This window comes from Aethalodelphis obliquidens, unplaced genomic scaffold (genome assembly GCF_003676395.1).
Source record: "Aethalodelphis obliquidens isolate GAN/ISIS:26980383/991018 unplaced genomic scaffold, ASM367639v1 scaffold2, whole genome shotgun sequence".
Classification (NCBI taxonomy): domain Eukaryota; kingdom Metazoa; phylum Chordata; class Mammalia; order Artiodactyla; family Delphinidae; genus Aethalodelphis; species Aethalodelphis obliquidens.
The window spans coordinates 53,698,535-53,713,941 of NW_020837946.1; the positions used below are offsets into that span (position 1 = coordinate 53,698,535).

Sequence of the window (15,407 nt, forward strand, 5' to 3'; positions counted from 1 at the left end):
TATAGAAACACAATTCATGTGAAATTTTAAAAACTACTGTAACAGAAGAAAGAGTGATAGTACAAAAATACAACCTTTATCTAGTCTTGAATTTAAAAAGTATAACCTCAGGAACAGGAGTTGTAAGTTAAATACAAAGTATTCAGGGTTTTTTTCAGCATAAAAGGAAAAACCATTATGTTGGAACCTGTGAAATGCATAAAATATATAGATTTTTCAATTATGGAGTTTCATATTTAAGTCTCTTACAAGTACTAACTAGGAAAATTGCAAAGATAATATATATACAGTTGGCCCCTCCGTATCCACAGGTTCCACGCACATCCAAGGATTCAACCAACCATAGATTGAAAATATTCAGAAAAAAATATTCCATGAAGTTCTAAAAGGCAAAACTTCAATTGTGCTGTTTTAACCAATAGGTGGCACTGCATTGTCACCTTGAGAATAGGTTGTTTGCTGCAGGACGCGTGTATCAGCTTATGATTTTTAAGATGTTCTAATATTTTATTAAAAGCTTTCTTTTCTCTTTGTAAATAAAAGTCAGCACTTTAAAGCCTATTATGGAATTGTTCAGGTCTTATGAAACTATAATGACAAATTTCTAGTGTATTGATTGCTTAATATGGGTAGAATTTGGAGAAACTTTTAATGTACCATTTTGTGTTAAAGCACTCTGTCAAGTATTAAATTTTAGATTCTTTATAAAACCATACTTTAGAAATAAAGCTAAAAATAAACCCAAATTGATTAGGATATTCAATGCTAATATATAGAAAATGAAAATGCTACTAATATATAGTTCTTTGTCAAGGAGTGGCAATGAGAAGTTTACTTGGTTTTTGAATAGTAGGTAAGCACAACAGAAAGAATATTAAGGTGTATGAAAATGATTATAATAACTTAAAATAATTTTTAAAGTATTTTAGTCCAGTAATCTTACTTTAGCTTTTAGGTGGAGGTAGGTGAGTGGTAGGAAAAGCACATAATAGGAAGGTGCAGAAGCATAAATCTCTGAAGTTGCTTTAGGATTCTGTCAGTGTCTCCCCATCCCACAGTACTGACTTCTGGTCTCCGAAGAGAATACTGGTGTGTTGTGCCTTATAGTAAGCAAAACAGGTCTGCATAAAGAATCAAGACCCCATTTCTTCCTAAGGTATTAGCCTAAGTGTGTTGGCAGTGTTTCTTTCCTCCTAGATTGAGATTCATATATCATAGTATAAAATATAAATACCCATCATTTCACCAACTGTGCATCACCACCAATTCACATATATTTCCAGTGTCAGTCCTGATGACTGCTTTTTCCTTGTATGTGAACATCCAGGTTCATTTCTTATCTACCATCTTAATCCAAATCCCGTATCTTGGTGGTGGATTGTTTTTTTAAGTTTGTTTTTGTTTCTGGGCGTGCGTGCGTGTGTGTGTGTGTGTGTGTGTGTGTGTGTGTGTGTGTGTGTGTGTGTGTTTTCGTTGGGGGGGGGCTAGAAATAATCATTTTCTATACAGTTAAATGTTTATAAGAGGTAAACCAGAGAATGACCATAACTGAACTGAATGCAGCCTGTTCATCTGAGGTTCTATAAATTTTATGTTCCCCAATTTCCTAGGAAGGAACATTTTGATTAAAATGTGTGTGTGTGTGTGTGTGTGTGTGTGTGTGTATATATATATGTATATGATTTTTTTCCCCATATCCCAGAGAGACTGATTATTTCTCTATGACAACATCAGTTCTAATTTCAGGTGTTAATTTCATGAGACATACAAGTTCTTAAATTGTTTGCATCTCTGGTCTGGTTATTAGGGCCTATAGTTTGCAAGTTTAAACGAGGAAAAAAAAAATCAGCTTGAGGATGGTAGTTCTTAAACCTTAATGGTCATGAGAGTCACCTGATGTGTTTGTTAAAAGGCCTGTGGCAGAACCCCACCCCCACAGGATCTGATTTGGTAGGTTGGGGGGCGCTTAGGTATTTTTAATAAGCACTCCAGGTGATCTGATGTAGAGAGGTCTCACTGCAAGAAATAATATCTCAGGTCTTTTATCCTTTAGTTTACTGTTTTTCTCTGAATCACTGTTATTACTTCTTCAAAGAATTAGACCAACTTATTTAGAGCATTAACTAAATTTGTAAGTACTATAGATAAGACTGTGAAATCCCTTTCTATTTAGAACACAACAGTGATCATCTTCTCAGGCAATATTTTCTGCTTTAAATCAGTCGGTCTCCATTAACCTTTATAATCACTCTGTGGTTAGAAAGTATTTTACATAAATTGGGACGTGAGCATGGCTGGAATTTGGAATCCCTGGCACCAATCCCCCAAGGACACGGAAGGACAGCTGTAGAGAACAGGTTTTCTCAACCTTGGCATTACTGATTTATTTATTGATAAATCTTTGTTGTAAGGACTGTCCTGTGATCGTAGGTATTTAGCAGTATCATTGGCCTCTACCCACTAGGCGCAGTAGCATCCCTCCCTCACAGTTGTGACAGCCAAAAATGTCTCTAAATATTGCAAAATGTTCCCTAGGGAGCAAAATTGCCACCAGTTGAACATACTGCTATAAATCAAGAAAAGGATTCTGAGAGATTAAGTGACTTGATGAAGATCACACCCTTAGGAAGGAAAAAGACGGACCTTGAGTCTGTCTTTCAAGTCTGGTGTTCTTTGCATTACGTATGACTACATCATCTCTGTAATCATACTCAAAAATTCCATAGTAGTTCAGGCAATAAGACAATATGACAGATTAGAGAAACCCAAGTTTTAGGTACAGGGCATAAGAGAGACCACATTTGGAACAGTACCTGTTACCTACCTAATTTAATGTCAACAAATCTACAATACCTAATATAAAAAGTGTTTTATGTGTTCACTCAGTACATGCTAGTAGGGCACATACTAAATGTCACTTGTTCTGGGCTCTTGAGAATATAGCACTGTCTTATCATACAGAACTTACATTCAAGTTGAGGAAAGAGGGAGTGGAGAGCAGTATAGGTAAGGCTTTCCGGAAGGGCCTCTCTGAGGAGATGACATTTAATCAGAGACCTTGAAATGATATGAAGGAGTAATCCAAGCAAAGGGCAATTCAGATCGAGGACACAGCAGTAGAAACACTCTGTGGCAGGAGCGTACTTGCCATGATAGAGGAACAGCAGGTATGTTGGCAGTGTTGGAGTGCAGTGAGCAAAGATAGGGAGTCAGGGGCCAAAACATGTCATGTGATTTTAGCCCAGAAAAAGGAACTTGAAGTTTGTTTTAAATATTATGTGAAATCATTGGAGAAGTATTTGAGCAGATAATTGATTTATGTTTTTAAAAGATCACCAGCTATTGTATAGGGGATAGGGAGCAGGGACACACAGTGAAATAGGAAGACAGGAAGCTAACAGAATGGAGGCAGCAGAAGTGATGAGAAGTTGTCAGGCTTACGAGGTTGAGCCGGCAGGACTGGCTCTTGGAGGAGTCATGTGTTTAGCCTTAATGACTATTCAGGTGGGGAAAACTGAGAGAAGTAGGTTTGGGAGGCTGGAGAATCAGTATCTGTGGGGGCAGGTTAGTCATCCAAATGAAGATAGCTGTTAGATAGTTGGGTATCAGTATCTTGGGAAGAGGTCAGGGTTGAAGATATTATTAGTCTATAGATGTTACTTAAAGGCGTGGGACAAGATGAAATCATCCAAACCCAATGAGTATTGGTTTAGAAGAAAAGAGCCTTTGGAAAGCTGAACCCTGGGTCACTCCTAAATTTAGAGGGCAAGGAGAGGAAGGAGAGCCAGCAGAAGAGGCCGAAAAGGATCTTTGTGGCTCAGGAAAGAAGTGAAAAAGGAGGGAGAGGTGGTCACCTTTGTTAAAATCAACTGAGAGGTCCAATAAGATAAAGACTGAGATTTTTTTGATAAGAGTGGGAAGGACAAAATCCTGATCAGAGTGAATTAAAAAAAGAATAGGAAATAAGATAGAGTGAGCATAACGATCTCCTTTAAGGGAAGGTTTTTTATCTTTAATTTACATATATTAAAATCCACATATCTTAAGTATATATTTTGTTTTTTAGTAGAAGATGCAGTTTATTTGTACACTGATGGGAATAATCCATTTGAAAAGAGAAGATAATTGCAAGAGCAAAGCCTTGCATAGGCAGCAAAGGTTAGTCTGTAGAGTGCAGTGGAGCAGTTGGCCTTAGAATCAGGCAGAGTTCCTTCATTATTTTAGCAGAGAGGGCAGAACCTAGGGCTACAGAAGCGGGGAAGGTCATAGATTTGTCTGTGAGAGGATGAAAGAGTTCTCTTCTGATGGCGTCATAGTGAATTATGAAGTTGGATTTTTGGCTAGAGTGAAGAGGTGAAAGGGAGTTGGATATTTAAGAAGTGAAAAAAACATATCATAAGAATAGGGAGGTGAAATAACTAGAGAAATACAATAGGGTTTCTGAAGGCCCATTTGAGGTTATTTGGTCACAACTTTAAAAAGACACCTATCCACATAGTTGATTTGATCCAGCCACCTTCAGCTGCTGGAGGCACACAGCAGGAAGAGAAACCAGGTCAGAGGTTTTGTTTGTTCAAATAGAAGTACAGTTAATACACAATATTATATAAGTCTCAGGTGTACAATATAGTGATTCACAGTTTTTAAAGGTTATACTCCATTTATAGCTATTATAAAATATTGGCTATATTCCCCATGTTGTACAGTATATCCTTGTGGCTTACTTTATACCTAATAGTTTGTACCTCTTAATCCCCACCCCCTGTCTTGCCCTCCCCCACTGGTAACCACTAGTTTGTTCTCTATATCTGTGAGTTTGCATCTTTTTTATTATATTTTCTAGTTTGTTTTATTTTTTTAGATTCCACATTTATATGGATTATCATACAGTATCATATAGATTTATCTTTTTCTGACTTATTTCACATAGCATAATGTCCTCTAAGTCCATTCATTTTGCTAAAAATGTCAACATTTTGTTCTTTTTTATGGCTGAGTAGTAGTCCATTGTGTGTCTGTGTGTGTGTATGTGTATGTGTGTGTGTGTGTATCCCACATCTTCTTTATCCATTCATTTGTATATGGACACTTAGATTGCTTTTATATTTTAGCTATTGTAAATAGTGCTGCTGTGAACATTGGGGTACATGTATCTTTTTGAATTAGCATTTTGGGGGTTTTTTTGGGTATAAACCCAGGAGTAGAATTGCTGGTTCATATGTTAGTTCTATTTTTAGTTTTTCGATAAACCTTCATACTCTTTTCCACAGTGGCTACACCAATTTACATTCCCACCAATAGCGTACAAGGGTTCCCTTTTCTCCACATCCTTGCCAACATTTGTTGTTTGTGTTCCTTTTGATGACAGCCATTCTGACAGGTGTGAGGTGACAGGTGTGAGGTGGTATCTCACGGTGGTTTTGATTTATGTTTCCCTGACGATTAGTGATGTTGAGAATCTTTTCATGTACCTGTTGGCCATCTGTATGTCTTCTTTGGAAAAATGTCTGTTCAGGTCTTCTGCCCATTTTTTTAATCAGGCTGTTTATTTTTTTGATGTTGAGTTATATTGGCTGTTTATGTAGTTTGGATATTAACCCCTTATTTTTCATATCATTTCCAAATACTTTCCCCCATTCAGTAGGTTGTATTTTTTGTTGGTTTCCTTTTTTGTGAAAAAGCTTTTATGTTTCATTAGGTCCCATTTGTTTATTTTTGCTTTTATTTCCTTTGCTTTAGGAAACAGATCCAAAAAAATATTGCTGCGATTCATGTCAAAGAGTGTTCTGCCTGTGTTTTCCTCTAGGAGTTTTATAGTATCCGGTCTTACATTTAGGTCGTTAATCCATTTTGAGTTTATTTTTGTATATGGTGTTAGAGAATGTTCTAATTTTATTCTTTTACATGTAGCTGTCTAGTTCTCCCAGCACCACTTATTGAAGAGACCATCTTTTCTGCATCATGTATTCTTGTCTCCTTTGTCATAGATTGACCACAAGTGCATGAGTTTATTTCTGGGCTCTCTATTCTGTTCCATTGATCTATGGGTCTTTTTTTGTGCCAGTACCATACTGTTTTAATTACTGTAGCTTTGCATTCTGAAGTCAGGGAGGCTGATTTCTCCAGCTCTGTTTTTCTTTCCCAAGATTGTTTTGGCTGTTTGGGTTCTTTTGTGTTTCCATACAAATTTTAAAATTATTTGTTCTAGTTCTGTGAAAAATCCCATTGGTACTTTGATAGGGATTGCACTGAATCTGTAGGTTGCCTTGGGTAGTATGGTCATTTAAACAATATTGATTCTTCCAATCCAAGAATATGGTACATCTTTCCATCTGTGTCATCTTCAACTTCTTTCATCAGTGTCTTATAGTTTTCCGAGTACAGGTCTGTTACCTCCTTAGGTAGGTTTATTCATAGGTATTTTATTCTTTTTGATACAATGGTAAATGGGATTGTTTCCTTAATTTCTCTTTCTGATAGTTTGTTTTCAGTGTATAGAAGTACAACAGATTTCTGTAATCAATTTCATATCTTGCAACTTTACTGAATTCATTGATGAGCTCTAGTAGTTTTCTGGTGGTGTCCTTAGGATAGTCTATGTATAGTATCATGTCACCTGCAAACAGTGACAGTTTTACTTCTTCTTTTCCAATTTGGATTCCTTTTATTTCTTTTTCTTCTCTGATTGCTGTGGCTAGGACTTCCAAACTGTTTTGAATATAAGTGGTGAGAATGAGCCTCCTTGTCTTGTTCTTGATCTCAGAGGAAATGCTTTCAGCTTTTCACCATTGAGTATGATGTTAGCTGTGAGTTTTTCATATATGGCCTTTATTATGCTGAGGTTTGTCTCCTCTATGCCCACTTTCTGGAGAGTTTTTCTCATAAATGGATGCTTTTTCTGCATCTGTTCTTCTTTTTTGACGGGTGAATCTGATGGAAGGAAGGAGAGCAGGGCATGAGCATGGGTTGTGCCCTGGGAGGTGGTTATAGACTCTGACAAAGGGTAGAAGGGAGGACCTGAGGCTCCTGAGTGCTGGACAGTAGAACATGCTGAGATCAATGGATTGGTGGACCTCATGGGGCTGTAGGAGCAGGCATACTCAAGGATGTGAATTGGAGAGTCAGCAACTGGTGATCAGAGAATGGGATTCTTGAAATTAAGATTCGGGGGCTGTATGGTAGTATATGATAATGACAGAATTTTGTGTCTGTTGGAGTAGGTAGCTGAGGTGGGGTGAGGACAGGATAGTTGGAAGTGAGGGAGGGAGTCAAGGAACTAAGACTTAGTTCAGTGTTGATTGGATGTCTACACAGTGGAAGTCAGGAAGAAGGCTGGCACTGAGAGGAAGTTCAGGGAAGTCTGCTAGCTCTGAGATGAGGCCCTGCAACAGAAAACGTTGGCAGGATGTAATCCGACTACATGCATTTCATTGGAGATGTGGTTTTTGAGAGAAGGAGCAGAAGAAATGGTTTGGAAAGAGTAATGAGGAGTGAGGCAGCCATCTCCCCCACTTCCAGGCTTGTGGTAGGTTGGCTGTACAAGCAAAAACAGCCATCAGAAGGGCTGCAGAGCTAACTGCTTCCTCTGAGGGTGACAGGTTTCACACACAACAGGGAAGAGAAGGGGACATTTAGAGGCCAGGATGAGCAAATAGATCCTGCTATTGGCAGGAGTGAATTCCAGGGATCGCAGTGGAAGGATTTGGGCGCTGGGGACTTTTCGTCCTCAATTTAAATAATTTTGCTTTAGAAAACTCTCATATATGTTACTTAGTATATCTGGAGATATTGTAAAATGTAAGGTATTCTTCAGGAACTGATTTGATCCTTAATTTACTTTACAACCTCTATATTACAGGAATGGTTTGCAGTTTATGTGGAACTTAATCAGCAAATTGCAGCACTCTTAAATGCTGGGGATGAGGAAGATCTTGTGGAACTGAAGTCGCTGCAGCAACAACTTAGTGATGTTTGTTATCGACAGGCCAGTCAGCTGGAATTTAGGCAGAATCTCTTACAAGCAGCTCTTGAATTTCATGGTGTTGCCCAAGATGTAAGTGTCTACTCTGATTGCTTTTCTTTTCTTCAAATTATCTGAATACTTATCTGCACATCATTTTTGCAGGTTTGCATGTCTCCTAATTATTTTTCTGGAACAGTAAAATTTACTGGTGGGGGAAATAAGATACACTTCTTTGATTTTTTAAAAAATTTTAAGTCATTCTGCATGCAACTAAACTTTTTTTTTTTTTGTCTAAATAGAGTGTCCCAACCTCTTAGATAATTTCATTTGGATAGTTTTTTCAGTCTTCATGCTTTATAACATAGATTGAAATGGAAGTTTCAATACTTTTTAACATTCTGCTGACCTGGACATACTTTGTCTTCCTGGTGCATGCATCTGTGTGTTCTGTCATTCAGATAACATGTATTCTAATTATTTGTCCTTGTCTTTTAACAGCAGAGTCTTTTTCAAGTATAATTGTGATAACCTCATTAGATATAAACCTCATTAATCATTAAACACTTTAGATGCTGATTACATCAGGGTTATCTCTTTGGTGTCCCTCTGCTTTAGTTGTCTCAGCAGTTGGATGGCTTATTAGGGATGTTGTGCGTAGATGTAGCACCAGCTGATGGAGCATCGATTCAGCAAACTTTAAAACTGCTTGAAGAGAAGCTGAAAAGTGTTGGTAAGCAGATTTTAAAAATGCTGAAACATAAGGGTTCTTTTTTTAAAAACTATCACTACCATGGTTAGACAAGTCAACTTATACTGATCTAATTATAATTATTAACAGGGACCATAGGAAAAATTGGTATAAAAAAGGCTTTATCCCCTTAAAGGGTGTAATTTATGCTACAGTGTTTATTTTTCATTGTTGGTCAGTCACCCTTCCTTCACAGGGCCTTTAGCCTTCCTTGTTTACGCAGCCGAATCTACAGGTGCTATGTCTTGCATATTCTATGAACAGTTATTTGTAGTGCATGCATAAACTGTAATTAGCTGTGAAATGTTCTGTGGTAAACCCTGTATGCCCCAAACTGTGTTTTATGCAATGATTTTTGTTGTTGCTATATCCTAACCTTGTGAAAAAATAGTTGGTTTGGTTCTGTGCATTTGTTTCTCCAAACTGGGAATACTGCCGAGGTTACATACTCTCCAAGGAGAGGATGGTCCAATTTCATTAAGCTAGTACCCTTACTTGACACCAAGGCTTTTTACATTTTACTACAGTAGGAAATACAGTGAATTTCCCTAAGACGTGACTGGGAGAGGTGGATAGTGGATGTGAAAATGGGAGGGGAGTTGTATTGAGTGGGACAGGAGGGCAAAGGAGAATGGAGGAGAGGAAAGCAGTAACTTAAGGCAGATATTTAGTGGAAAATGGTGACATGTGATTGAACCAATTTAATTAATTTTGAAAAGGACTTGAGGGAATGGGTTTGAAAAATCACGTTTGTATTGGCATTTTACTTGCTTACAGTCTTCGTTATTTTTAACAGATGATATGAGGAATACATGTTTAGTATTTAATATGCCAAATGAAATTTATTTCAAAATGTCACAAGTTTTCTTAAACCATATTTTTCTTTTAAAAATGCTAAAAGAATTCTGGTATATGTACCTAATTTAGAGTCTTGTAAACATATCCTAAGTGTTGCTTCTCGTTGGGTGTAAGCTGGACAGCGCCTATACTCAAAATGTTCAGTGTCCTTTTACAGTGAGAATACATTGCTTGAATGTTTTAATGTCTTGTAACTCATATATTTTTTGAACAGAATATTTGCCTTGTTCTCCTAAAAATTGGACTACATAAAAACAGAAAGGAAAAAATGGAAAATCTTATCAAAATAGAAATTCTCACACTTCCTATTTGCAGTTTTGAAAAGTAATTGTTATCTATGGAAATTCACCTTTTGGAAATTCTCTTTAGGGAGAATTTGAATGAGAGGGAGCTCCAGTTTGAGCCACATTTAAAGGGGTTTTATTGATCGAAATATTCAGAGGCCTCCATCCCAAAGTAGCTTAATGTACAAAGTTGTTATACTTGGAATCCAAGTACAGTATCTGCTGAGAGGATTTACTTAAGGGAGGGAAAGCTTCTCTGGTTTAAGAGATTAAATATAATAACTTTTGTTTTAGATGTAGGATTGCAAGGTTTGCGTGAAAAAGGTCAAGGTCTTCTGGATCAGATCTCCAATCAGGCATCCTGGGCCTATGGAAAGGATGTAACCATTGAAAATAAAGAAAATGTGGACCACATACAAGGAGTGATGGAAGATATGCAGCTTAGGAAACAAAGGCAAAGTTTGACTGTTCATGTTAATTTTTGCTAAGACAACCTAATATTAATTAAAATGAGAAGTGATGTAATTATATTTTCCATACAAAGTAAAAATTCTTACCTGTTATATAGTAGGCATGTAGTAGGTTTTTGGTGAATGTAGTGATTATTGTATATAATTGTACTAACAAATAATGGCAGTTTGTTCAATTAATGCGTACATTTTCCCTTTTTACTCAGTGGTAAAATTTTCGGTTCCACTCAAGTACATCACATTCCATATCCCCAGTGTAGCCTATGACTCGTCTATCTTTTAAGAAAACTCTTTTTGGAGAATTTTGCTTTTCCATTTTCATTTAGTTTAGAGTTGCTATTAAATCTATCATTTACATTGATGTGTTTCTTCATCTAAACGTTTCAGAAATTTTCATGCATCCATTGTTCTCATATTTGCTGTAGAAGGATTAGACAGTAAACTCTGGGTAAGATGAGTTTTAGTTTCCTTTGATGTAGAACTAGGAATTTAAAGGGTTCTTTGAAAACTCAGTTTGCAATAGCAATTGCAGAGTATTGCAAAGTAAAGGATTAAATTAACATATGCTAGTATATATAGGCTAGCATGGTTGTGTGAAAGCTTTGTACACTTAGAAATTCTAAGGTCATCAACAAAAACCTCACAGAAACTCTTCCCTTACATCACAGAGAAAATAGTCATTAGAAATTCCTTCTATCCTCATATCTGCAAACATATCCATTTCATTATTTATTCTCATCACAAAGATGATATATGTCTGCTCTTATCAAAGCCGTGTGTCCCCATCATCTTCTCACTCCATCAATTCCCATTCTCTACTCTGATCCCTGCCTTTCATTTAAATGCTTAAATCTCTCCTATTAAAAAAAAATTAGACAATTACACACATGCATATACCTTCAACCCTTTGTCTTCTAGCCCTAGAATTCTCCTTCCTGACAGCTGTCATTGATGGTCTAATCTGCACTCATACTTCCTCACTGCCTCTAGTTACTTTTCATCCCTTCTCGGTCTCCCCTCTCCCCTCACCATTTCACTGGACATACTCTTACTGATGTCACAAGTGACTTTGTAATTGCCATGTGTAATAAATGCTTGATCTTGCTCAAAATCCAGGGAATACTTTTGGTCCTGACATTGCTTGACCACTCTGAATAGAATTAGGCACAAATGACTTTTTCTTTCTTCTTGAAACTTCCTGACGACCTTGTCTTCTTTGAAAACACCCTCATGAGTCTCCTCCTGGCACTCTGTTTCTTCTTGGTTCTCTTCACTGATTTCTTGTCCTCTAGCTAATTTCTCTGCTTTCAGGGTTTGTTCTGAGGCCAAATTCTCTTCTCACTCTACTACTTCAATGACTTTCTTTAATATTGACCATGATTGAGTAGTTATGACTCTGACCCAGACCCCTCTTCTGTATGTTAGACCCGTAGTTCCTCTTACTTACTGAATGTCTCCACCTGGATGACCCATACACTACTCAAAAAAACTAATATGGACAGATCAGAATCATTCTCCTCCAAAACTTGCTCTTCTCCTTTAGTTTCCTATCCAGGTTAAAAATACCATCAGCTACCAAACTTGGAATTTATCCCAAGGATTTATTAAAATCATTACTCTTCCTCATCCCTTACAGCCTAATCAGATGCCCAAGTTCTGCTGTCTCTGAATCATGAACACTTCATTCTACCCGATCTTAGCTGCCTGTGGCATTGCTCGTCTACGGTCTGTTGTGCAAGAGCACAATCTTTTGTAAAGCGCACATCTAATCCCCAACTTCCTTGTATAAACTCGTCTCAGTGACTTCCTATTTTCTCAGATGAAGTTCAGTCTCCTTGGAATAGTATAGGAGACCCTTCATAATCCAATCCTGCATAATCTTACCTCCTTTGATTTTTCTACAAAACCACACACTTGTTTTCACTTTCCTGAACGCATCATGCTATTTCATGCATCCACGACTTAGAATACGTCTTTCCTTGTTTTCTGCCGACTGGATTCCTACTTATTCTTTAAGACTCAGGGGTACTTATCCTTGGAAACCTTTTTAGATTTGTAAGGCAAGTTTGTTACTTGTTCCTCCCTATTCTCATACAGCTCCGCAGTAGTGCTTATCACATTGTTTATTTAAAAGTCCATCTCCCCAAATGAGACCATCTTAAAAGTAGCGACCATGTCTTATCCTTTTCAAGCACATTAGTCATACCTGACAATATTTGTTGAATATGTGTATGATATCATCTTCATCACTGAAGTGTCTTACATTGTCTTTTAGCTTCAAATTGTAAAAATACTTATCATGATTACTTCCCTTCAGTCCCTTGTAGAATTGTTTAACCAAGTTGCATTTTAACAATATGTTACGGGCTTTTGTTGAGGGCATCCTTATAAAAAATAGCCTTGTGACAATGACTTACCTATTGTTATCAAGTTTCCTTAAGAATATTAACTATAGTGGAGTCCAGTGCCTCATGGGTAGCTTGTTATTGGTATTTGGTACTGCAGTGAGTTTCCACCTTCCCATCTAAAGTTCATGGAATTGCATGGGAATGAAGGGAATCAAAATGAAGGGATCAGAGCTGAGCTAGATCAAGTCAGCTTAAAATTGTAATCTGTATATTATCCAGGCAGACCACAGTAAAATTTAAGAATACTCTGTGTTTCTCTCCACCCAGAGATCAACAGAATTTTTTTTCTTTAAGAACATAGGTGGAGGTTTTTTTAAATTCAAAATTTAATATTACTCTGGGTAATGTATAATGTAATGAAAAGCTTTATTTATTGTTTTTATTCCCTTGGAGCATCATTCTCTAAACTAGTATTTTAGAAACTTTACATTTTTATCTTTGAAGGTTGTTTAATGCTAATTGGCAGTTGATATTGCTTCGGGTTTTAGTGTACTGCTGTGTTTGTGCTTTGCTTCAGTATTTTGCAGAATTCATACTATACTCAGAAGGGTTTGTGATTTAGTACCATTCAGGTATTTTAAGGTTTTGATATAACACAGATACAGATATCCTTAAAATTCTTACAAATCAATACAAAATAGTTACAGTCTCCATAGTGTAGAACTGAGTATTTTAGTATACTGTAAAACATATGTGCCAGATGGTGGTGGTATACTAGTTATCAACAAAACTGAAATGTCCTAAATTTATGTTTGGATTTATTAGATGTGAAGACATGGTAGATGTGCGAAGATTAAAGATGCTTCAGATGGTGCAGTTGTTTAAATGTGAAGAAGATGCTGCCCAGGTAAAGATCAATCAGGCACATTATGCACTTGCCTTTTCTTAGAAGATTGATTTCACCTAACTATAAACAAAAGTGTACTTTTCATGGTCCTAAGCAAGTAAATTCATTAAGTCACATTCTAGTTTATCCTGTCAAAATAATAAAGTTTTGTATTCCCACTTACCTTACTGGTCTCATTTTTTTAAAATTTATTTTAATTAATTTATTTTTGGCTGTGTTGGGTCTTCGTTGCTGCACGCAGGCTTTCTCTAGTTGTGGCGAGTGGGGGCTACTCTTTGCTGTAGTGCACGGGTTTCTCACTATGGTGGCTTCTCTTGTTGTGGAGCACGGGCTCTAGGTGCGTGGGCTTCAGTAGTTGTGGCACACGGGCTTCAGTAGTTGTGGTGCGTGGGCTCTAGAGTGCAGGCTCAGTAGTTGTGGTGCATGGGCTTAGTTGCTCCGTGGCATGCGGGATCTTCCCGGACCAGGGCTCGAATCCGTGTCTCCTGCATTGGCAAGTGGATTCTTAACTACTGCACCACCAGGGAAGCCCTTACTGGTCTTATTTGACTTGTCTTCTCAGTGAAATGCTCTATTGAGCTAGAAATTGGGATTATGTATTATTTATTACTGTTGATTTGGTTGTCAGTTACACATGCCAGGATGAAGCCTGGTGTAGCTTATTGCTTTTTAACCCACAAGAAGGTTTTTCAGCTAGATAAACAATTTGCTATCTTTGTATAGTTAGCATCAAAGAACATGATTCCAGCTTGACATAGAAGAAACTTATGATTTTAAGTAGTAACATAAATCTATAATGAGATTCCAATAAGATTATATTACATAAACACATGATGTTCTATTAGTATAAATCATGCGATGTTAATTTTAAATGAGTGCTTCTCTTTAATAGGTCTTGTCTTTAGATTTTTAAAAATTTTGAGTGGGAGGAGAGGTCATTAATTCATGTAGCTTGGCATTGAATGAAATAAGCTATTAAGGTTATAAGTAATGGATTAATTAATCACATGATAGTAATCTTTCTTTATATAAATATGATGTTTTGATATAAGACATAAAGAGTTATGAATCCAGCTTCACTGTTATTTATTTTCATTTAGGCAGTAGAATGGCTAAGTGAACTTCTGGATGCTCTTCTTAAGACCCACATCAGACTGGGTGATGATGCTCAGGAAACGAAAGTTCTACTGGAGAAGCATAGAAAATTTGTTGATGTTGCCCAGGTGCAGAACTGGTTATCTTCCTTTTCTACAAGCTATGTGTTTGCGTAGCTTTCTGCATGATTGTAATGTAACTTAACCTTCCAAGTCCAAGAAGATTGGTTACGTTAATCCAGAAATATTACAGAACTAAGAAAATGTCAGCCGGTGAATCAAAACTAGCCTGCATAAACTTGAGAGGGTTTATGTTTTCCTGAATACAGGTTCTGTATGCTTCCTCTGATTTATGGTATATATTATGACATTTTTAGGCAGTAACTGTTCATTCACGAAAGTAAATCAGTAAATGACAAACCCTAGTTTCTGCATCTCACTAGTGTTAGCATAGCAACACAGATTTTTTTTTTTTGCATGTGAAAAGTATCTTAATTTATTTTCCCTAACTATTGAGTTCACACTGTAACAGTGTGGTTTCCTGTATGTAATATAAAGTGCCCATTTGCCACCCATTCATTTTGATCAATGAGGGAGCAAACCTTTTTTTTGTGTGTGGGGTGGGGGGTCATGGTTGAGCAGACCGAGGTGGGGAAAACAGAGTAAGAGAGGGAAGCCAGACAAAAAATCAACTTAATAAAAATTAACTGAAAGTATTGCTTCCCCTTTATCATT

The 15,407-nt window shown here is 36.9% G+C and overlaps 1 protein-coding gene across 5 annotated transcripts in view; it reads left to right on the top strand.

The window, feature by feature from the left end:
* SESTD1 (SEC14 and spectrin domain containing 1) overlaps positions 1 to 15,407 on the top strand; it is a 142,846-nt gene that overhangs the window by 114,346 nt on the left and 13,093 nt on the right. For all 5 annotated transcript variants that reach the window (XM_027126934.1, XM_027126943.1, XM_027126961.1 and 2 more), the window contains 5 exons: positions 7,859 to 8,053; positions 8,579 to 8,693; positions 10,148 to 10,307; positions 13,497 to 13,578; positions 14,679 to 14,801. In XM_027126934.1, the coding sequence (XP_026982735.1) occupies positions 7,859 to 8,053; positions 8,579 to 8,693; positions 10,148 to 10,307; positions 13,497 to 13,578; positions 14,679 to 14,801 (675 nt within the window). The remainder of the gene's footprint in view (positions 1 to 7,858; positions 8,054 to 8,578; positions 8,694 to 10,147; positions 10,308 to 13,496; positions 13,579 to 14,678; positions 14,802 to 15,407) is intronic.